The sequence below is a fragment of the Macaca mulatta genome, chromosome 6 (assembly GCF_049350105.2).
Source record: "Macaca mulatta isolate MMU2019108-1 chromosome 6, T2T-MMU8v2.0, whole genome shotgun sequence".
Taxonomy (NCBI): Eukaryota; Metazoa; Chordata; class Mammalia; order Primates; family Cercopithecidae; genus Macaca; species Macaca mulatta.
In genome coordinates this window covers 188,552,951-188,574,448 of record NC_133411.1, presented here as the reverse complement: position 1 = coordinate 188,574,448, position 21,498 = coordinate 188,552,951, and the positions used below count along the sequence as shown (strand labels likewise).

The window sequence follows — 21,498 nt, the reverse complement described above, 5'->3', positions numbered from 1 at the left end:
AAGCACTTGCACAGAGCGAAGGGGGAGGTGCCAGTGCCCTCACTGCATGGCCTGCATGTCTATGAGGCCTTCATGCTTGGCTGGGAAGGTGCTGGAGGCAAGGGAGGTTATGATGAATACGTGGGTTTCTTCTAGCTCAGGGGTGGTGGGTTTTGTTTTGTTTTGTTTTTTTTTTGAGGCGCAGTTTTAGCCGTCTCAGGCTGGATTGCAGTGGCGTGATCTCGGCTCACCTGCAGCCTCCACCTTGCGGGCTGAAGCCATTCTCCTGCCTCAGCTTCCCAAGTAGCTGGGGTTACAGGTGCCGCCGCCACTCCAGGCTAATTTTTTTGTATTTTTAGTAGACAACGGGGTTTCACAATGTTGGCCAGTCTGATCAACTCCTGACCTCATGTGATCTGCCCACCTCAGCCTCCCAAAGTACTGGGATTATAGGCTTGAGCCACTGTTCCCAGCCTTCACAGATGGTTTTTCAAATTGAGGTTTTGAACTTTTACATTTTTGGCTCATTCCTAAAAATCAATTCTACTTGGAAGCAGAATTACATGTAAATTTGGGTAGAGTGATAGTGATTGAGAGCTAATGTGACTAGTTTAAATGAACTCTAAATATATCCCCGTTTTGGTAGTTCAGAGCTCCAACATGATGCTAGGAAGTATTCAAGCTGCTTTAAAGTGTACCTGAGCGAGTTAGAACCGCCACACTTTGAGATGAATTCAGGAGTCCTTTGTTAGTCCTTAGACCGCTAAGGCACGAAATTCTCTCCAAAGAAGGGGCTAGATTTTCTTTAATACTTTGTTTAGAGAGGGGAGGGGGATTCTAGCTGCAGCAATCTTAACAAGAAAAACACAAAAAAGTTAAAGACAAATGGTTACAGGAAAACAGTTCCAGGTGCAGGGGCTTTAAATTCATCACAAGGTGATAGGCGTGGGGGCTCTGGCGTTACCTATGGGACAAATGGGGCTTTATGGTACCATCTCCGAGTAAATTGCTGGGAACTGCTTGCCTCAGCACCTTTTTGGTTAATTGCACTCTGATATGCTGAGAGCTTGCACAAGTTAAGTCCTTGAGGAAGCGGGTGGGTGAGGAGCCCTTGATGTCTTGTAAATGAAGGAGCCAAATGGAGTCCGTCCGGCTTTCTCAGCTAAGGGAGAGTCTATTCATATTAAAACAAGGTTAGGTATCTAAGGGAGAGTCTATTCACATTAATAATACAAGGTTGGGTATTAGAAAAGCAGTCCTGAAAAGTCTGGTCCCAGAGTTCCTTCAGTAGATGCTGAGGGCCCGGCAGCTACTCATCCCATTAGATTCAAGTCCCTGATAATGAAATGAGAGTGTAAATGTGTCTGAGCTAGGCTGTCAGATGGGCTTGTGCCCTTTAAAGCAAAGTGTGGATAAGCTTTCTCTTGAGTTTGTTGGGGTAGGGCTAGGTAGGTTGGACAGAGTGGCTTAGTATCGGTCATTTCTAACCATCTGCCCACAGGAGCAGTGCGTGCAGGAGACATGGAGGGAGGGCTTCGCAGATCCTTGCTTGCTCTACCAGGTTGCCCCGTCAGGACTGGATACCAGCAGAGGGAAGGGTCTGGAGTATGTATCGTTGGTTTTGTCTTTGGCAGGTCTAGAGAGAGCAGCAGTTGTCCCGGGGGAAGGCAGTGTTGAGAGTTGCTGAGCTGTGTTCTAAGCCTGGTTACTGCCCTTCAGATCTTGTGTTAATAGTTTGGTACTGAGGCCCAGTATTGAGAAGGATTGAGGGTTCCTTCTCTGGGTCCTGAGTTAACTGTGGTATATTTAGGGATAAAGCTTGCCCTGTGGCCGGGCGCGGTGGCTCAAGCCTGTAATCCCAGCACTTTGGGAGGCCGAGACGGGCGGATCACAAGGTCAGGAGATCGAGACCATCCTGGTTAACACGGTGAAACCCCGTCTCTACTAAAAAATACAAAAAACTAGCCGGGCGAGGTGGCAGGCGCCTGTAGTCCCAGCTACTCGGGAGGCTGAGCCAGGAGAATGGCGTAAACCCGGGAGGCGGAGCTTGCAGTGAGCTGAGATCTGGCCACTGCACTCCAGCCTGGGCAACAGAGCTAGACTCCGTCTCAAAAAAAAAAAAAAAGCTTGCCCTGTTAGAGAAGGGACTAGAACTAGACACTTGGAGTAAGGTTAAACTAAATCCAGAGCCATATGGCTAGTCTAGACCAGGGGCAGTGGCTAACGCCTGTAGTTTCAACACTTTGGGAGGCTGAGGTGGGCAGGTCACCTGAGGTCAGGAGTTCGAGACCAGCCTGGCCAACATGGGGAAACCCTGTCTCTACTAAAAAATACAAAAATTAGCTGGGCGTGGTGGTACACACCTGCAATACCAGCTACTGAGGCAGGGGAGAATTGCTTGAACCCGGGAGGCAGAGATTGCAGTGAGCCAAGATCGCGTCATTGTACTCTAGTCTGGGCGACAAGAGAGAAATTCCTGTTTCAAAAAAAAGTCTAGACGCATTATGGTTCTTTGGAATCTTGTGCTCCATAGCTTGTTTGCAGTGACTTAATCTGCTGACCTTGTGAGTTGGAATCTGCATTTTAAACAAAATCCTGACCACTCACCCCTACCTCAGTTGACTTGGGAAGTGCTGCCTTAGAACATCTGTCCTTCGTTTCTCAGGCTGGGTAAAGGTGGTATGGTACCAGACCAGGGACTGGAGATGCCATAGTTAGGGCTTAGAGTATGTTTGAATTTGTGAGTAGGGAAGTTATCTTGACCAAATATTGCCAACTTTGAAAATGGGTGTGATAAATTTCACTTAAACACAAGTGTCAGGCATAGAGGTGGGAACCTCCTGCATGTTTTTATACTGAGCTGCCAGAACTGACTTGAAGTAGGGGAGGGATGGATTATTCTGCTTTTGTGTGTGCAGATGAAAGCTAAGACTCAAGTGAACCGACTTGCCTAAGGCTGCCCAGCAAGTTAGGGGTCCACACTGGGTGTATTGAAAAGGCACAGATGTCGTATATGCCAGTTAGGGGTAGTGAGAGGCAGTTTTTTCTCAAAGTTTGGCCCTGTATGAGATGGCAGCTGCTACGGTGAGGTGAGGGAAGGGGAGGGCTGCCACTGGGCTTCCCTAACAGGGTTGGAAACCTGCTAGGACATGGCTTTGGAGCAGGGCAGACCTCGTCTTGAAGTCTGGCTGCACAGTCCTAAGCTGTATAGGATGGTGGGTGAATCTTTGAGCCTTGCCCAAGCTCCCACCTTTTCCATCTTGAGAGCGGTTGGAGGGAGGGAGGGAGGGAGGGAGCGGCAGAGGAGGAAACTCAGTCGAGGGTGCCATGCAAGCATCTACCAGGGCTGACCAGGTCGTGGGGGAGCCCAGAGGAGGGGTGCGATCCTGAGGCCTGCATTTGGTGAGGGTAGGGAGCCTGCGGGAAGGGAAGGTAGGGTCCTGGACAAGGTGCACGTATAGAAGGTGAAGGATGAGGTCTGGCAGACTGACTCTTGGCTGTCTGGACTTGACCGGAAGAGAGCCCCAGGCCATTGGCTGTTTGGGGGTAGGGGCCTCCGAGGGAGGGACTGGAAGCCAGTCCTAGCACTGCATTTGAAATGTAAAAAATGACTGCCTGCCAAGTGCTTTTCCACAGGTGTCTCCATCTGTAACCTGTCCAACTCCCAGTCATGTATGTGAACTACTCTTGCACTTTGGTGACAGGCTTGGGGTCACTTCCTCTGCCTGTTGGTGGCAGGCTGCCCCTGCAAACTGCCCTTGGCCCACCAGGCACAGCCCTGCAGGCTCTGGGGCAGCACCGGCGGCCTCTTGCTTACACTGGGCTCGGGCACGAGGGGTGCGGAGGCCTCCTCCGGTGCGGTGGCTCTTTGGAAGTTGACAGGAGCTTCTGCATGCGCCAGAGTGAAAAATAAATGATTTTATTGCCGGACCAACGATAGGTAGTCACAAGGGCATGAAATGGCAGATTTCTTGACTGAAGCAGAGAAGGCACAGACAGACCCCATGTGTGTCAAACGCTGTACACGAGTCAGGTTTTCAGAAGGGAGGTGGGAGAGGGAAAGTACTCACTAGCAGAACTGAACTGCTGTAAAACAGGTTAAATTCTTTGAAAAGTGAAAAATGATAGTAGCAAAATCATGACGTTGTATCTGAACCAGAGCCGTAAGATGGAAGTTTCCATCCAGAGGAGTTAATTCCGAACGAATCACGGCACGGTGAGAGCTGCTGGTTCTGGCACACTGTCTTCTGGAGTGCCAGTGCCCGGGCGAGAAGTTTGATTCTTTCCTTCGATTCTCTTGGGAAAGAACACAATTCCCAAGCCCCTGGAGACCCACAGGGTTTGGCGCTGTCCGCGAGGCTGTGCTCCCGAGGACAGACGCTCAGGAGGCCGTGGAGGAGCAGCGCTGCAGGAGCAGGGTGTGGCAGCCGTCGCACACTCGCACCGGCTTGGGGTAGGAGGGCAGGGCCAGCTCGTTGCTGGAGCAGGTGTTGCAGAAGATGTGGCCACAGTTCCGGCAGTGGTGCTAGAGGACGGGAAGAAGGCAGTCACAGGACACCCAGGGAAAAGCCATCCACACACCCTCCCTGCTTCCTAACTCAGAAGCGCATTTGTTTGGAATGGGTTTTTTTTTTTTTTTTTTTTGAGACGGAGTCTCGCTCTGTCGCCCAGACTGTGCCCGGCTGATTTTTGTATTTTTATTAGAGACGGGGTTTCACCGTGTTAGCCAGGATGGTCTCGATCTCCTGACCTTGTGATCCGCCCGTCTCAGCCTCCCAAAGTGCTGGGATTACAGGCGTGAGCCGCCGCGCCTGGCCTGGAATGGGTTCTGTTTCTGTGGAGTGGTGAGGGGTGTGTGCAAAGGGTTTTTTTTTTTTTTTTTTAATTTGAGACAGTCTCGCTCTGTCGCCCAGGCTGGAGTGCAGTGGCATGATCTGGGCTCACTGCAAGCCCCACCTCCCGGGTTCACACCATTCTCATGCCTCAGCCTCCTGAGTAGCTGGGACTACAGGCGCCGCCACCTCACCCGGCTAATCTTTTGTATTTTTAGTAGAGACGGGGTTCACGGTGTTAGCCAGGATGGTCTCGATCTCCTGACCTTGTGATCCGCCCACCTTGGCCTCCCAAAGTGCTGGGATTACAGGCGTGAGCCACCGTGCCCGGCCTAATGGTCTTAAGACAAAAAGTTTACTTTAGCTGTACTTCATCATTAAGCCAGCCAGCTATGGGAAGAGTCTGCTTTGTTCTCTTTGCTGCATTCCAAGGGGGTGGGAGTGGGTCTTCCCCTTTCTGAACAGGTTCCCTAGGTGCCTGATAAGACACCGAGATGAGCACCTGAGCAGCCTCTGCTTTTGTGGTTCCACAGATGGGAACAGCCAGGCCTTGTAGACATATGTGATCTCAGGCAGCCTCAGGCCGTGGTTTCTAGCTCTGAGCTTACTGCAAGGCACTGCCTGAAACTCGGGGTGGGGAGTGGGGGTGGCTGAGGCTTCCTCTTTTCCAGAGCTAGGCTGTTGATGGGAACAGACAGAACATGGCGGTGGCAGTGTTTCTTTTAGCTCCCAGTTTTGCTTATATCCAACTCTTCCCCTACCCAGCTGGTCTTGGTGAGGCTATTAATAAGGCCCTGGCAACCCTAGACCCAAGGGTGAGCCTAGGACCTTGTTTCCAGAACCTAAAAGACAGGGACAAGCACCCTGCCTAGATCACCAGTGATTTTTGGTGACCTGCTGCCCTGTAGGTTCCCCATAGATTCTGTTTTTGCCTAAGTTGGGCCAGATTTCGGTCCTGCCGCACACAGAGAATTTTCAATGACAATCCCCTAGAGCAGCTCGGCACAAGGAGCCCCATCTCCCCCCAAATCATTGTCAATTCCTGCAAGGATGTGCTGGAGACCAGGGGCCTGTGACTGGCCAAGGCCTCCCAGAAAGAGGGTGCCGGGATGGAAAGCCATCTGCACAGGCAAGCAGGAGAGGCGGGGCCGCCCATCTGCCAGCCAGGGAGCAGTCACAGGGCAGCGCGCCTGGTGTGATGCGGGCTTCTGGAACCAAAGAAAGCGGAATCTCAGCGGGCAAGGACCCAGGGCACTGGGAGGGTGGGCGGAGCCCCACATACCTTTCTCCGGGAAATGGAGAACTCCTTCTCACACTGCCGGCAGTGTGTCGCTTCGTCATCTTTCAGCCAGGCGTGGCCCTGAGGAGGAGAGGACATCCTAGAATCCACTTCCTGTCTAAGCCCCTGATGAGTGCGTAGCTGTGTTCTGGCTGCATCCATTGTCCCTCATAGCACCTGTTTCCTAGTGAGGCACTGTTTCTTCTCCATCAGATGTGGCCTCACAGCACTGTCATCAACGGGCCCTTGCCCGGTCTGGCTGCAGCCAGGATTCCTGTGTCCTAGCTCCACGCTTCACCTCCTGGCCTCTGCAGGCTGCCCCGGGGCCTCAAGGCAGTCTCCAGCGTCCGCTCACTCAGGCACACCCCCACTTTCCATCAGTTCCCTTTGGCTGAAGTAAGCAGAGTGAGCTTCTGGTGCCTGCAACCCTAGACCCTGCCTGAGACACTGGTCGAAGGGACTAGCTGAACTGGCAGGCGCGGCAGAAGGGCCAAGTCTGAGGGAGACTGGGACACCTGCTGACGCTGATGCCTGTGGAGAGACAGGTGGTGATGGACAGCGGGCACTGCATCCCACAGGCCTGAGGAAGCGCTTCTCCTTGCGGGCCAAAGCCTTGATTCCTGAACAGCCCTGGGGAGCAGATGGACTCCATTCCACAGGGGAGGCGGCTGAGGCTTTGAAAGGTGGCTCTTGGGAGGGCTTTCTCAGGGAGCAGCACCTGTGATTTATTCAGGCTTAGGGACTGGGGCGTTCCAGGAGTCAAAGGCATGAGGTACTTTTCTGGCCTATTAGCATCTGCTGGATGTGATCTTCTTGCTGACAGACAGATCCTCATAGACTGAGCTAGAGTCACACACCCTTGGGGCTGCCAGTGTGTGCCCAGGACGTTCATCCTGACATCAAAGAGCTCTGGCGGCTCTAAAGTCCTGTTTCATGATTTTTACCCTCCCTCTGATACTGTGAAACTGATGTTACCTAGAAGTCCAGGCTGCTGTTAGTTGCTGCCCCTGACCTGACACTTGGAAGTTAGATGCCCAGAGACATTAGGGTCCCTGCTCTGCACCACGTGGGAGAGTGTGGAAAGGGGCTGCTTTTGCATCGCTGCCACGGCACAGCTGAGGCCGAAGGGTGGACGCTCCTGCAGGCAAGGCCATCTTGCAGGCCAGGCTGCCGTGCCCCTGAATGTCTGCCTCCTCTCCCACACACTCCGCCCTGCAGCTCAGCCTGGCACCTGCACCAGGCCACCCGCAAGCTCCTGCTATTCAGTGGAATGTGTTATTCTGCCCTCCCCACAAGGGTGTGGAAACCTGGCCCAACTCAGGGTTTGGCTTGAGTGGTCCTTAGCCATGGCACAGGGCACTGCGGTGGGGCTGGCTGGCCTCTGGCCCCTCGCTTCAACAGAAGGGCCTGTTTTTCACTGTTTAAAGATACCTGCGGGTCTCTCCTCTCTGCCACCTGCTTCCCCCTTTAGGAAGACCCATCAGGCCTATTTTCAAAGCACAGCTGATGGCAGAAGAACTGGAGGCAGAAGACCTAGGTTCAGCTTTGGCCCTGCCACTTGTCAGCATCCCTCAGCTGAGGGACACGTTTCTGAGCAGCGTCTGGCTTCTCTGTAAATATGTCATCACCACCACTGCTTCGACCACACGCTCTCACCTGACTGTTGGGATACTTAAACGTACGAGCACACAGGCCATCAGCACAAGCTGACGGCGAAGAAGTGGTTCTTAGCAAGCCAGTACCTTCAGTGCCTGGTTCACTTCTTTTATATCTTCCATCTTCAGCTTGGACCTAAGGAAGAAAAGGCCATTTGACAGCAGTGAGAGAGCGTGAGGCTCTGACTCCCTAACACAGCTGGCTCTCATGACTAGCTTTGTGAAGATACCGGACTTGTGAGGAGACCCAGAGCATGGGTTGTTAAAATGCCTTCCGCCTCTGTACAATCCCAGAGTCGCCTCATCACACTGGCTCCCGTCTGCTGGGGGCTGCGGCTGAGCCTGGAACTGCACCCGGCACAAGAACACACTGCTTAGCCTGCAGGGGCTCAAACAGACTCTGAGGGAGGCTGAGGCGAGAGGATGGCCTGAGGCCAGAAGTCCAAGACCTGGCCCTGTTCTGCGCTGGTCTCTCCCGCTGTCCCCAGCAGGAACCTGAGTCTGCAGCCTCTCCCCGGCCTCCAATCTGCTGCCTGCTGTCTGGAAGGGGCAGGCTCAGAGGGCACAGCCATTTATTCTTGCTCCATTCTTGTTAGTGTCAGAACAATTCCTTTGTTTACGTAAGAGACAGGACTGAACACGGTTTAAATTGGCAGAACTAAACCAAATAAAATGAGGCAGTTTGTGCGATTTGGGGAAACAGTGTGATCTTTTTTTTTTTTTTTTTTGAGACAGGGTCTTGCTATATTGCCCAGGCTGGAATGCAGTGATGCAATCATGGCTCACTGCAGCCTCAACCTCCTGGGCTCAAGTGATTCTCCCAAGTAGCTGGGACTACAGGTGCGAGCCATCATGCCTGGCTAATTTTTGTATTTTTTTGTAGAGGTGGGGTTTTGCCATGTTGCCCAGGCTGGTCTTGAACTCCGGACCTCAAGTGATCTGCCTGCCTTAGCCTCCCAAAGTGCTGGGATTATGGGCCGAAGCGTTTCTTTTTTTTTTTTTTTGAGATGGAGTCTTGCTGAGTCGCCCAGGCTGCAGTGCAGTGGTGTGATCTCGGCTCACTGCAACCTCTGCTTCCTGGGTTTAAGCGATTCTCCTGCCTCAGCTTCCCAAGTAGATGGGATGACAGGCGCCTGACACCATGCCCATCTTATTTTCTTGTACTTTTACTACAGACGGGGTTTCACCATATTGGCCTGGCTGGTCTTGAACTCCTGATCTCAAGTGATCCACCTGCCTCGGCCTCCCAAAGTGCTGGGATTACAGGCGTGAGCCCCCACGCCCAGCCTGGTCTGAGCCTTTGTTAAAAACTGAGATCAGTCTGAACTATCATCAGATTAGACTAATCAAAGTGAGAAAATGGCAGGTCTCTGGGAAACACACGCTAGACTTCTAAGGGAGGGATTAGAAAACAGCATCAGGGCATTTAGAAAAATCCCTGTGGCTTTTACTAAAGATTGGGAGGCAGCTCCTTCCCTTCCTGGTCCGGCTGCAGACACAGGAAATAGGCCAGCAGATTGACAGGATCAGAACAGGCTGCCCAGATGGACAGACCTTGGGAAGCCAGGTCAAGATGGCAAACTGAACATACAAGAACTCTGGGAAACACAATTTAGGAAGAATCCAGATGTTCCCAAGATAATGAAACTGGAAAACTGTTCCTGTAGCTAATGTAGGGTCTGCGAAGAGGCTTTGCCGTCTGTCATCCGGCACAGGCTCGCAAGAGGAAGAAGCGAAGAGGAGAGAGAGCACAAAAGCAGCTCCTCAGGTAGCCCTGTGTGGGTTTGCATACACCTGATGCTGTCACACGCACAGCACTTGCTGGGAGGGAGTGGTGGCCAGGCAGCTCACACTGGAATTCGGAAGCTAGGGTAGCCGGTAGTGCCAGGCAGCCACTAAGTGCAACAATACATTTTTGTGTTTGTTTTTGAGACAGAGTTTCACTCTTGTCGCCCAGGCTGGAGTGCAATGGTGCGATCTCGGCTCCCTGCAACCTCTGCCTCCCAGGTTCAAGCGATTCCCCTGCCTCAGCCTCCCCCGTGGCTGGGATTACAGGCGCACTCCAGCACGCCTGGCTAATTTTATATTTTTAGTAGAGACGGGGCTTCTCCACGTTGGTCAGGCTGGTCTCGAACTCCCAACCTCAGGTGATATGCCCACCTCGGCCACCCAAAATGCTGGGATTACAGGCATGAGCCACCACACCCGGCCACAAAGATACATTTTAAAGATCAGAGACCATCCACAGTTTCGAGGTCTATGGTCACTAGGAGGGGACCTGTGACACTGCCTTGCCATCCATCCAATGTAAAGAGGAAAACACTGGCTGCAAACCCCAGAAGCCAGCTCCACGCCCGCCCCTGTTCCACGTCTGCTTCTGGTGAGTGCTCTTGGGATGCCCTCACAGCTGGCCTGTGCTCTTGAGCATGGGGACAGACACTGGGCCTTGCGTCGCTCAAGGAGCTCCCTGGGGGTTGGGGAGGAACAGGGGCCACAGCATGGCAAGTTGACAGGCCAGACGAGAGCAGCACAGGGCACTCAGCTGAGCGGGTGGCAGGCAGGGCGGAGGGTGGGAGGGGAGGGAGCAGTGGCCATGGGCTAATGTAGAGAGGTAAGGGGCGCAGGATAGATGGCGAGTGGCCAGCACCTGCATCTGGGAGTGGGCAGACTGCATTCCCACCACAGACATCAGATTCCTTGACCAGCTATTATTTTTTTTTTTTTTTGAGACGGATTCTCACTTCTGTCGCCCAGACTGGAGTGCAGTGGCACAATTGTGGCTCACTGCAACCTCTGCCCCCCGGGTTCAAGCGATTCTACTGTCTCGGCCTCCCGAGTAGCTGGGATTACAGGTGCCCCACCACCACGCCTGGCTAATTTTTGTATTTTTAGTAGAGACGGGGTTTCATCATGTTGGCCAGGCTGGCCTCGAACTCCTGACCTCAGGTGATCTGCCTACTTTGGTCTCCCAAAGTGCTGGGATTACAGGTGTGAGCCACCATACCCGGCCTATTTTCTTACTACTACTAGACTCTACACCTTTCCAGACTGCAAGAAAAATTCTAAGGCTGCACGCATCTATACCCCAGTGTGTTTCGAGCTGATTCTCATTTTGGTCTCCATGTGTGGACCTTTTCCGGTCAAATATATGCAGTGCTGGGCCTGAGCCCAGGCTGTGCTGAGGCTGTGAGCCCCATCTCCTTGGTCATGGTGCTTACGGCAGGCATGGGTACTCGGGAGCAGAGTCAACCTTGGGTGACCTTGGGAGCTATGCAGAAAGAAGAGGGACTTTGTTCCTCTGATAGATGGCCTTGCTGACGGCTGTTTTGCCCCTGAAGGGTCCAGACCCACCTGTGAGGTAGACAGGATAGCAGAGGTAGGAAACAGAGCCCGATTCCTGATGGCTTCTTTTGCTTAAGCTACTTTGAGTTGGATTTCTGTTACTTGCAACCGTGAGGCCTGACTCGAGGAGAAAAGGCTACCCACTATGTTGAAAATGCAAAATCATCACACAAATGGACAAGCTCCACAATCCGAAGTGTGATACACCCCAAGGCCCAGGTGTCCACAGCAACGTGTCCAGACTGGGACACCAAGGAGGGGCGCTGTCAAGTCAGAGGACAGCAGAACTACCAGGGTCTGTGCCCATCAGCATCTGTAGCAGACAGACAGACAGGCTCCGGCGGCTGCTGTGGCCAGTTCCCCAAAGGAAGGGGCTGTGCTGCCCAAGGCCGGTGAGTGCACCTCTACCGGGCCAGGCTTCCATTCTCAAACCCGCCACGCTCCCTCTGGCCTGACTGTAGACTGACCAAGCAATCCTCTCATTGCCCATCTGTTCCCTAAGGCCCTGGATACGAAGCTAAGGAATAGGAGTGTCCTGGTCACTAGAAATGAGTGCGCTTGATGAATTAACTAAGAGCTGACTGACATCCCCAGGGGGTTAGCAGGAATCAGTGCTTGGTCCCCCTGAGGCCTGGCTTCCTGAGAGCTCATCCGTGAACAGTGGACGGGGCTCCTAAACGGCCCACCCTCCTTTCGCCAGAAGGTAGGTTTGGGGCCTGAGGGGTGTGCCGGGTAGACTGGTGTGCCTGCAGCGGCAGACGAGGGGAGTGGGGCTCTTACTGGCTGAGGTGCAGGCCCATTTCCTGGAGGGCTTGCTCCTGCTCCTCGCAGATCTTCTGCAGCTCTGCCTTCTCGTCCTGAAGCTCCCGCAACTCCTAAAATGAACAAACCAACCAGACGCTGGACGGAGGATTCACGGGCCTTTTTAAAAATTTTTTTATTTTTTTGAGACGGAGTCTCGCTCTCTCGCCAGGCTGGAGTGCAGTGGCACCATCTTGGCTCACTGTAACCTCTGCCTCCTGGGTTCAAGCGATTCTCCTGCCTCAGCCTCCCAAGTAGCTGGAACTACAGGTGCCCGCCACCATGCCCTGCTAATTTTTGTATTTTTAGTAGAGATAGGGTTTCACCATGTTAGCCAGGATAGCCTTGAACTCCTGACCTTGTGATCTACCTGCCTTGGCCTCCCAAAGTGCTGGGATTACAGGCATGAGCCACTGCACCGGCCTTTTTTTTTTTTTTTTTTTTTTTTAAAGATTTAGCAACCAGAGCAACAAGCAGATCAGAATGTTTTTCAATAGCAAAAGGCGGCTGGGCACAGTGGCTTATGCCTGTACTTCCAGCACTTTGGGAGGCTGGGGCAGGAGGGTTACCTGAGGTCAGGAGTTTGAGGCCAACCTGGCCAACATGGTGCAAACCTGTCTCCACTAAAAATACAGAAATTAGCTGGGTGTGGTGGGCACCTGTAATCCCAGCTACTTGGGAGGCTGAGGCAGGAGAATAGCTTGAACTGGGGAGGTGGAGGTTGTGGTGAGCCGAGATCGTGCTACTGCACTCCAGCCTGGGCGACAGAGTGGGACTCCGTCTCAAAAAAAAAGCAAAATGTAGTCCTGTGTTAATGTCATTCAAGATTATTTCTTGCTAGCTTCCTCTCGACACCGGGCAGCTCGAAGGCAGGCACTGTACGCGGGCTCTGCAGCTGGGACAGAGACATGGGACAGGACAGTGACATTCATCAGCCACATTAAAAACAGTTACCCTTGGCCGGGCACAGGGCTCACACCTGTAATCCCAGCACTGGGAGGCTGAGGCGGGCGGATCACCTGAGGTCAGGCATTCAACACCAGCCTGGCCAACATGGCGAAACCCCTCCTTTAGTAAAAATACAAAAATTAGCAGGGCGTGGTGGCACATGCCTGTAATCCCAGCTACTCGGGAGGCTGAGGCAGGAGAATCGCTTGAACTGGGGAGGCGGAGGTTGCAGTGAGCTGAGATCGCGCCACTGCACTCCAGCCTGGGCGACAGAGTGAGACTCTGTCTCAAAGAAAAAAAAAGTTACCCTCATGGGACAAATGAGGCTTTGCCTATTTGAGCTGCTTTTTAAAAGATAAACTTTTTACAAAACAGATTGCTATCTCAAAAAATCTAAAGAAGAACTGTGCACAAAAATCACACGAAGCTTGCATCAGCAAAGACTAGTTTGAAAGGTGGTTTCCTGTTCAACTCTGAAAAAGTTGCTTTTTTGGAAAGCACTGGTCAAGGATGATGAAGGCGGTGACTTGGGACCTCATTTCATGGCTAGACCACCTGGGGGCTGGCTGGACCACATGAAGAGCCCTGCATGGAGCAGAATCCCAGGGGACAACGGCACTGACACCTGGGGCCAGTGCACCTTGAGCCAGTCTGGTAAGGCCAGGATGGAGACCCAGAGAGTAACTGGGGTTTCTGGGACCACGGGGGACGGCGGTGGAGCTTAGGCCCGAGCGGCGGGGTAGCTCCCCGCACACCCTGTGCCGTAGCCTCTGCTTCTGTGTACATGCTTGCAAGGCACGCTGTGGCTTAACTGGGGATACTAGACATTGTTTTGTTCCTATTGTTGGGGCGGGCTGTAATTGTGTGATTCGAATCTTTTGACCAAAGCATTTTGAAGCAGAATAAAGGAGGTGTGCCCCGTGACGAGGCAGAACTTTCTGAAAGTCCTCTTCTGCCCTGCACTTCCTCCGTTCCACTCTCCAAGCCTGACCTGGCTCTTGAGAGCCCTCCCTTCCCCGACAACTCCAGGCACTTTCCGATGGAAAAATCAAAAGGGCCTTTTCTAACTCTCTCGAATCGCTCAGTGGTGTCCATTACCGTGTTCAACGCCACAAAATCCAGGTCCAGAAGCCAGCCAGCCCTGGGCTCCTCCTGGGAAGGTGCCGAGGGAAGCCTGCTTTGGGCTCCGCTGCGCCGCAGTGCTCGGCAGTGCGGGGGCCTGAGAGGAGGGCACACCATCCCCACACGGGAGGAGCCCCACAGCGCCCCAGGCCGCAGTCAGCCCGCCCAGGACTCAGAGCCGCCTCCTCTCTGGGAAAAGTCGATGGTTTTACATTAGGGCGAATGTTCCACACGGCCTCGGAGCTTCCTGGGAGGTCTCGTTCCACAGCCAGACAGTGAAGGCCTCCCGGACCCCACTTCTCTCGCCCTCTGAAGCCCACCGCATCCAGGCCATGCCTCCAAGTGAGAGGGTCCTCCAGGGGACTGAGGGGAGGGGGCAGTGGAGGGCTGGGGTCAGTTTGCTTCCCAGGGATGACCCGACCCTGGGCAGTGGCTGAGGTAAGGACTGCCATGTGCTGGGAGATGTTGACTGGCTCCTCCCAGCTTCCTCTCCTGCAAGCCTGCCACTCACTCTCCACACAGGAACCAACGACCGTCCGCAAACGAAACGGATCCTGTCCCTCCACCAGCTTCCCACTGTGCTCAAAACAAAACCCACGTTCCTTCCCCTGGCTCCCCGGGCCCACGAAGGGCTTCCTGCCGCCTGCCGCCGAGGCCTCCCCTTTGCTCCTCACACTCCTGGCTGCTCCTGCAGCCTCTGCCCAAGCGGTGCTTTGTACGGCGTAACTCACTGGAGCCTCTGCTCACCGGTCGCTCCCTCCCCAGGCCCCTTGCACACGGGTGAGGACACTGTTCTGCTTTATTCTCTTCATGGCACTCGCCTCTATCTGAGCTGGCCAGCAGGCTTAGTGATTTATTTGTCTTCGCTCCTAAAATAGGAGCCCCTAACAGCCTCCCCACGCCCTGGAGCCCCCACACACAGGGTGCGGGGAGAGGAGCCTGCCAGAGGCTCTCCCGCCCCAGGAGGGCCCACCTCACCTTTTTCAATCCTTCCACTTGTTGTAGCTCCGTCCTGAGTAGAGAGGAAGTGTCTTTCTCGCGCTGTAATTCGCGCTGAAGAGCCTGTCGGTGCTCTTTTTCTGATTTCAGTTCTTTCTCTAGGCTTGAGCTGTTTCCATAAAACAAACTTGAGTTAGTCTCGTGGGAGATCTTCATGGAGGACCGACAACCCTACACACTGCCCAGGAAACGGGGAGTCTCTGAATTGCCACTTGAGCACTGAAACCCTTTGGCAAGGCTTTCCTCTCCCCCAGGGTCACCTGCCCGTCCACAGGAAAGAGCAGGAGCCAGGGAGAGAAAAGCCTGCAGGGCCATACTCGACTCTTACGCAGGAGAGAAGGGAGAGAGCTCTGAACACTTGGACCACAGAAGAGAGCGCGCCCCTGACGTGGAGACCTGAGGAAAGGAAGTTCAAAATTCCTTCTTTCCTTTCCCTGAGACAGGGTCTAGCTCTGTCATCCCTGCTGGAGCGCAGTGGCGCAACCTCAGCTCACTGCAGCCTCAACCTCCTGGGCTCAAGTGATCCTCCCACCGCAGCTTCCCGAGGTGCAGAGATTACAGGCATGAGCCACCGCACTGGCCAATTCATTCTGCTTTCTTTTTGTTTTTTTGAGACGGAGTCTTGCTCTGTCGCCCAGGCTGGAGTGCAGTGGTGTGATCTTGGCTCACTGCAACCTCTGCCTCCCAGGTTCAAGCGATTCTCCTGCCTCAGCCTCCCGAGTAGCTGGGATTAGGCACATGCCACCATGCCCAGCTAATTTTTTGTATTTTTACTAGAGATGGCATTTCACCATGTTGGCCAGGCTGGCCTTGAACTCCTGACCTCGTGATCTCCCTGCCCCGGCCTCCCAGATGCTGGGATTACAGGCGTGAGCCACCGTGCCCGGCCTCATTCTGCTTTCTATAACCTATGGCCAGACTCACGATGGAGAACCCTGGAGGGAGAAGAGGCCGGGAGTGAGCCCCGGCCTGAACCTGACTCCTCCCCTGTGCCCGCTAAGTGGCCCTGGGGGCCCTGCTGGACCCCTGGAGTCTGCTCTCTCCCTGTGGGAATAAACATGTCTCTTCTCTCTCTTCTCCCAACATCAGGCTTTTAATCTGCCACATACACTATCTCAAAACATCTACAGGCCACGCACGGCGGCTCACACCTGTAATCCCAGCACTTTGGGAGGCCGAGACGGGCGGATCACGAGGTCAGGAGATCAAGACCATCCTGGCTAACACAGTGAAACCCCGTCTCTACTAAAAATACAAAAACTTAGCCGGGCGAGGTGGCGGGCGCCTGTAGTCCCAGCTACTCGGGAGGCTGAGGCAGGAGAATGGCGTAAACCCGGGAGGCGGAGCTTGCAGTGAGCTGAGATCCGGCCACTGCACTCCAGCCTGGGTGACAGAGCCAGACTCCGTCTCAAAAAAAAAAAAAAAAAAACTAGCCGGGCGAGGTGGCGGGGGCCTGTAGTCCCAGCTACTCAGGAGGCTGAGGCAGGAGAATGGCGTGAACCCCGGAGGCGGAGCTTGCAGTGAGCTGAGATCCGGCCACTGCACTCCAGCCTGGGCGACAGAACGAGACTCCGTCTCAAAAAATAAAAAATAAAAAAATAAAAAAAAAATAAAAAATCTGTAGACGAACTGTGCACAAAATCATATGAAGCTTCCGTCAGCAAAGGGTAGGTGAAAGGTGGCTTTCTGCTCAACACTGACACACGGTTGTTTCTTTTTAGAAAGGGTGGTTAAGGGTGATAAAGGCTGTGACCTGGGACCATGGTCTGAGCGTGGCCAGACCTTCTGGGGGTGAGCTGGACCACGTGAGTCGTCCTGTGGGGAGGGAGCTCCCTAGGGGTAACATACGAACGCTGCAGGGGTGAGTGCTGAAGCAGGACACTACTTGCCCCCAGTTCTTCCCAGTCCCTCCTGAGCCACACCCAGCCCAGGCTCCCTGCAGGGCCCCTACCATTGCTCGTGCAGCTGGGAGAGCTGCCGCTGCAGGGCGCTGATCCTCCCGCCCAGCTCCTGCTGCAGCTTGTGGCTCCGCTCCTCGGCCCCCTGCCTCGCCCGCTCCGAGTGCTGCAACCTGGATGCGACACCAGCAAGAGCACAAATGAAGCAAATCTTTGTAAGGAAAGGATGACTTTTGCTGGCTGAAATTCTTTCTTAAAATTAACACACAGTAAAATTAGCTCTTGTGAGTTTTAACACATGGAGAGTCAGCTCCACCACACTCAGGAACAGGACAGTCCCACCACTCCCAAAACCCCCCAGTGCTGCCGTCCGGAGCCACACAATCTCCCCACCTCAGCCCCTGGCAGCCACTCATTTGTTCTGCAACAATATGGCTTTGGCTTTTTGAGAATGTAATCTAAATGTGATTATACGTTATATAACCTTGAGACTGGCTTTTTCTCAGAATAATGTCGCTGAGATCAATCCAAGTTTCTGTGTATGTCAGTGGTTCATTCCTTTTGTTTCCTCTCTGAACATTCTCAAAGGGCAGTGGTTCATTCCTTTGTATGGCTGAGCTGTATCTCACTGCACAGATTACCACTTTCTTTATCCATTCACCCAATGCAGAACACGGGGACTGCTTCTAGTTGTTGGAAGTTATGAACAGAGCTGCTATAAACATATGTACTGGTTTTGGTGTAGACGTAAGTTTCATTTCTATTTGGATTACATGGTAAGAGGACGTTTAGCTTCTTGAGAAACTGTTTTCCTAAGTGGTTGCACCATTTTGCATTCCTACCAATAACGTATGAGAGATCCATTAACTCTGTGTCCTCATCAGCACTTGGTGTTGTCATTAAAGAAACTGTAGCTGGCCAGGCGCGGTGGCTCACGCCTGTAATCCCAGCACTTTGGGAGGCCAGGGCGGGCAGATCACCTGAGGTCGGGAGTTCGAGACCAGCCTGATCAACATGGAGAAACCCATCTCTACAAAAATACAAAATTAGCTGGGCGTGGTGGCACATGCCTGTAATCCCAGCTACTCGGGAGGCTGAGGCAGGAGAATCTCTTGAACCTGGGAGGTAGAGACTGCGGTGAGCTGAGATCGTGCCACTGCACTCCAGCCTGGGTGACAAGAGCGAAACTCTGGCTCAAAAAAATTAAACACACACACACAAAACAAAAAAAGAAACCACAGCTGTCCTAACAGATGTGTGGTGGGATGGCGCCACTCATTTCTCTGATGGCCCATGGTCTGAACATCATCTCGTGTACTTTTCTGCTGTCCAGATGTTCTCTGTGATGAAGTATCTGTTCAAGTCTTTTGCCCCCCAATTTTTTTTGGTTTGTTTTGAGATGAAGTTTCTTTCTTGTTGCCCTGGCTGGAGTGCGATGGCATGATCTTGGCTCACTGCAACCTCCGCCTCCCAGGTTCAAGCGATTCTTCTGCCACAGCGTCCCAAGCAGCTGGGATTACAGGCATGCACCACTACACCCAGCAAATGTTTGTATTTTTAGTGGAGACGGGGTTTCACCACGTTGGCCAGGCTGGTCTTGAACGCCTGGCCTCAGGCGATCCACCCGCCTCGGCCTCCCAAAGTGCTGGGATTACAGGTGTGAGCCACTGTGCCAAGCTTGTGCCCATTTTTCAATTGGATTGACTGTTTACTGCTGAGCTTTGAGACTTTTTTTTTTTTTTTTGAGATGGAGTCTTGCTCTGTCACCCAGGCTGGAGTGCAGTGGCGTGATCTCGGCTCACTGCAACCTCCCCCTCCCAGGTTCAAGCGATTCTCCTGCCTCAGCCTCCCGAGTAGCTGGAACTACAGGTGCCCATCACCACACCTGGCTAATTTTTTGTATTTTTAGTAGAGACGGGGTTTAACTGTGTTAGCCAGGATGGTCTCAATCTCCTGACCTTGTAATCTGCCTGCCTCGGCCTCCCAAAGTGCTAGGATTACAGGCATGAGCCACTGTGCCTGGCTTTTTTTTTTTTTTGGAGACAGAGTCTCTTCCTGTTGGCCAGGCTGGAATGCAATGGCACGATCTCAGCTCATTGCAACCTCTGCCTCCTGGGTTCAAGCAATTCTCTTGCCTCAGCCTCCCAAGAAGCTGGGATTACAAGCGTACGCCACCACGCCTGGCTAATTTTTTGTATTTTTAGTAGAGACAGGGTTTCACCATGTTGGCCAGTCTGGTCTTGAACTCCTGACCTCAGGTGATACACCGGCCTCAGCCTCCCAAAGTGTTGGGATTACAGGCGTGAGCCACCGCGCCCAGCCCCTGCCCTGCACTTTGGAGAGGAACTCTGAATAAGTTCCAGGCCCAGGGAATGCTTGGCACCTTCCAGAGAGAATCTGCAGGCGGAAGTGATTACCTTTCTTCCATTTGTTTCATGCTGGACATAACTTGGTTGGTTTTTCCTTCAAAGGATGTGATGGCTTCATTCTTCTGCTGCAAACTGCTCTCTGCATTCTACAAAAGCAAAGGAGGGGTTCATACTCTGCCTGTCCCGCATCCTTGCGCCTGCTCGGGATTACAAACGGGGCTTATTTGTTAACCTTGTACCTTTGTGGCACTTTCAACAGTATTCTGCTAATCGCTGCTCTTCCCCACACCCCTGGAAGACAAACGGACTCGAGGCTCTCAGTTTTGTCAGCAGAAGGAAAGGTAGAGAGGGAGGTCCTGGAGTCTTTGCTCATTTTTGACAGCGTATTCCAGAGTCGGGTCAGGCTCAGTGTTCCCCAGCTGTCCCCACGTGCCAGGCACATCCACTGGTTCATCTGAGCCCTGAAGGTTCTCAAGGAAGATGCTCTCACCCCACTTTTCCCACCGAGAAACTCAGAGGAAAGCGACTGATGAAGGTTAAGAGCAAATGAGGGGTGGAACTGGGTTCGCACCCACATCTGTGTGATTTTCTCTAAGTACAGCTTTTAGCCATGACAGACACAGAGCGGCCAGGAGCGGGCACTGTGTGTTCCTGTGTGTTTACAAGAGACACCCCAGGCCGGGCGCGGTGGCTCAAGCCTGTAATCCCAGCACTTTGGGAGGCCGAGACGGGCGGATCACGAGGTCAGGAGATAGAGACCATCCTGGCTAACACAGTGAAACCCCGTCTCTACTAAAAATACAAGAAAATTAGCCGGGCGAGGTGGTGGGCGCCTGTAGTCCCGGCTACTCGGGAGGCTGAGGCAGAAGAATGGCGTGAACTCGGGGGGGGCGGAGCTTGCAGTGAGCCGAGATCGCGCCACTGCACTCCAGCCTGGGGCACAGAGCAAGACTCCGTCTCAAAAAAAAAAAACAAACAAGAGACACCCTTAAAAAGCCAGAAGACAGGCCGGACACGGTGGCTCACGCCTGTAATCCCAGCACTTTGGGAGGCCAAGGCGGGCGGATCACCTGAGGTCAGGAGTTCGAGACCAGCCTGGCCAGCATCGTGAAGCCCCATCTCTACTAAAAATACAAAATGTAGCTAGGCATGGTTGCAGATGCCTATAATCCCAGCTACTCCGGAGGCTGAGGCAGAACTGCTTGAGCCCAGGAGACGGAGGTTGCAGTGAGCCTAGATTGTGCCACTGCACTCCAGCCTGGCCAACAGCGTGAGACTCTGTCTCAAAAAAAAAAAAAAAAAAAGCAAAAAAAGAGCCTGAAGACAAAAGTCCTAATAAATTCATGAAAAATAACATACGGAGGCTGGGCACATGTGGCTCACGCCTGTAATCTCAGCACTTTGGGAGGCCAGGCGGGCAGATCATGAGGTCAGGAGATCGAGACCATCCTGGCTAACATGGTGAAACTCCGTCTCTACTAAAAATACAAAAAAATTAGCCAGGCGTAGTGGCAGGCGCCTGTAGTCCCAGCTACTCAGGAGGCTGAGGCAGGAGAATGGCATGAACCCAGGAGGCAGAGCTTGCAGTGAGCCGAGATCGCGCCACTGCACTCCAGCCTGGGCGACAGAGCAAGACTCCGTCTCAAAAAAAACCAACCAACCAAACAAACAAAAAAAACCATAAAGACTGTATTCTCTGATCTTAATGTAATAAAATCAGACATTAATAACAAAAGAACAGCTAGAAACACCTCGTTATCTGGAAACTAAATAGCATATTACTAGAAACGATTGAGCTAAAAAAAGAGAAATTATGGGCTGGGCGCAGTGGCCCACACCTGTAATCCTAGCACTTTGGGAGGCCAAGGCAGGTGGATCACGAGGTCAGGAGATCGAGACCATCCTGATCAACATGATGAAACTCCATCTCTACTAAAAATACAAAAATTAGCTGGGTGTGGTGGTGGCGGGCGCCTGTAGTCCCAGCTACTCAGGAGGCTGAGGCAGGAGAATCGCCTGAACCCGGGAGGCAGAGGTTTCAGTGAGCCAAGATTGCGCCACTGCACTCCAGCCTGGGTGACAGAGAGTCCGTCTCAAAAAAAAAAAGGGAAATTATGAAATACTTAGAGCTAAAAGACAATGCAAACACCATATGATACTTCACTGCACTGAACATGGCACTGAGTCTAGGAAACACCATAATTTCATATACCACTGAGAAAGGAAAAAGCTGCTGATTGAAACAGGATGTACCATCTTGACTAAAAGCTGCAT

At 52.9% G+C, this 21,498-nt stretch overlaps 1 protein-coding gene across 7 annotated transcripts in view; it reads right to left on the bottom strand.

The window, feature by feature from the left end:
- Positions 1 to 3,882: 3,882 nt before the first annotated feature.
- Positions 3,883 to 21,498, bottom strand: part of RUFY1 (RUN and FYVE domain containing 1) — a 66,663-nt gene continuing 49,047 nt past the window's right edge. For 5 of the 7 annotated variants that reach the window (XR_013395040.1, XM_077937512.1, XM_028849990.2 and 2 more), the window contains 7 exons: positions 19,273 to 19,370; positions 16,909 to 17,028; positions 14,937 to 15,066; positions 11,868 to 11,962; positions 7,833 to 7,881; positions 6,094 to 6,171; positions 3,883 to 4,504 (listed from right to left, as the gene is read on the bottom strand). Coding sequence is in view for 6 of the 7 variants with exons in the window: in XM_077937512.1 (XP_077793638.1) it covers positions 4,361 to 4,504; positions 6,094 to 6,171; positions 7,833 to 7,881; positions 11,868 to 11,962; positions 14,937 to 15,066; positions 16,909 to 17,028; positions 19,273 to 19,370 (714 nt within the window). In the remaining variant the exon portion in view is untranslated. Of the gene's footprint in view, positions 4,505 to 6,093; positions 6,172 to 7,832; positions 7,882 to 11,867; positions 11,963 to 12,846; positions 14,322 to 14,936; positions 15,067 to 16,908; positions 17,029 to 19,272; positions 19,371 to 21,498 lie in introns of those variants that run through there. The other 2 variants (XM_077937514.1, XM_077937515.1) reach the window with 1 other exon arrangement.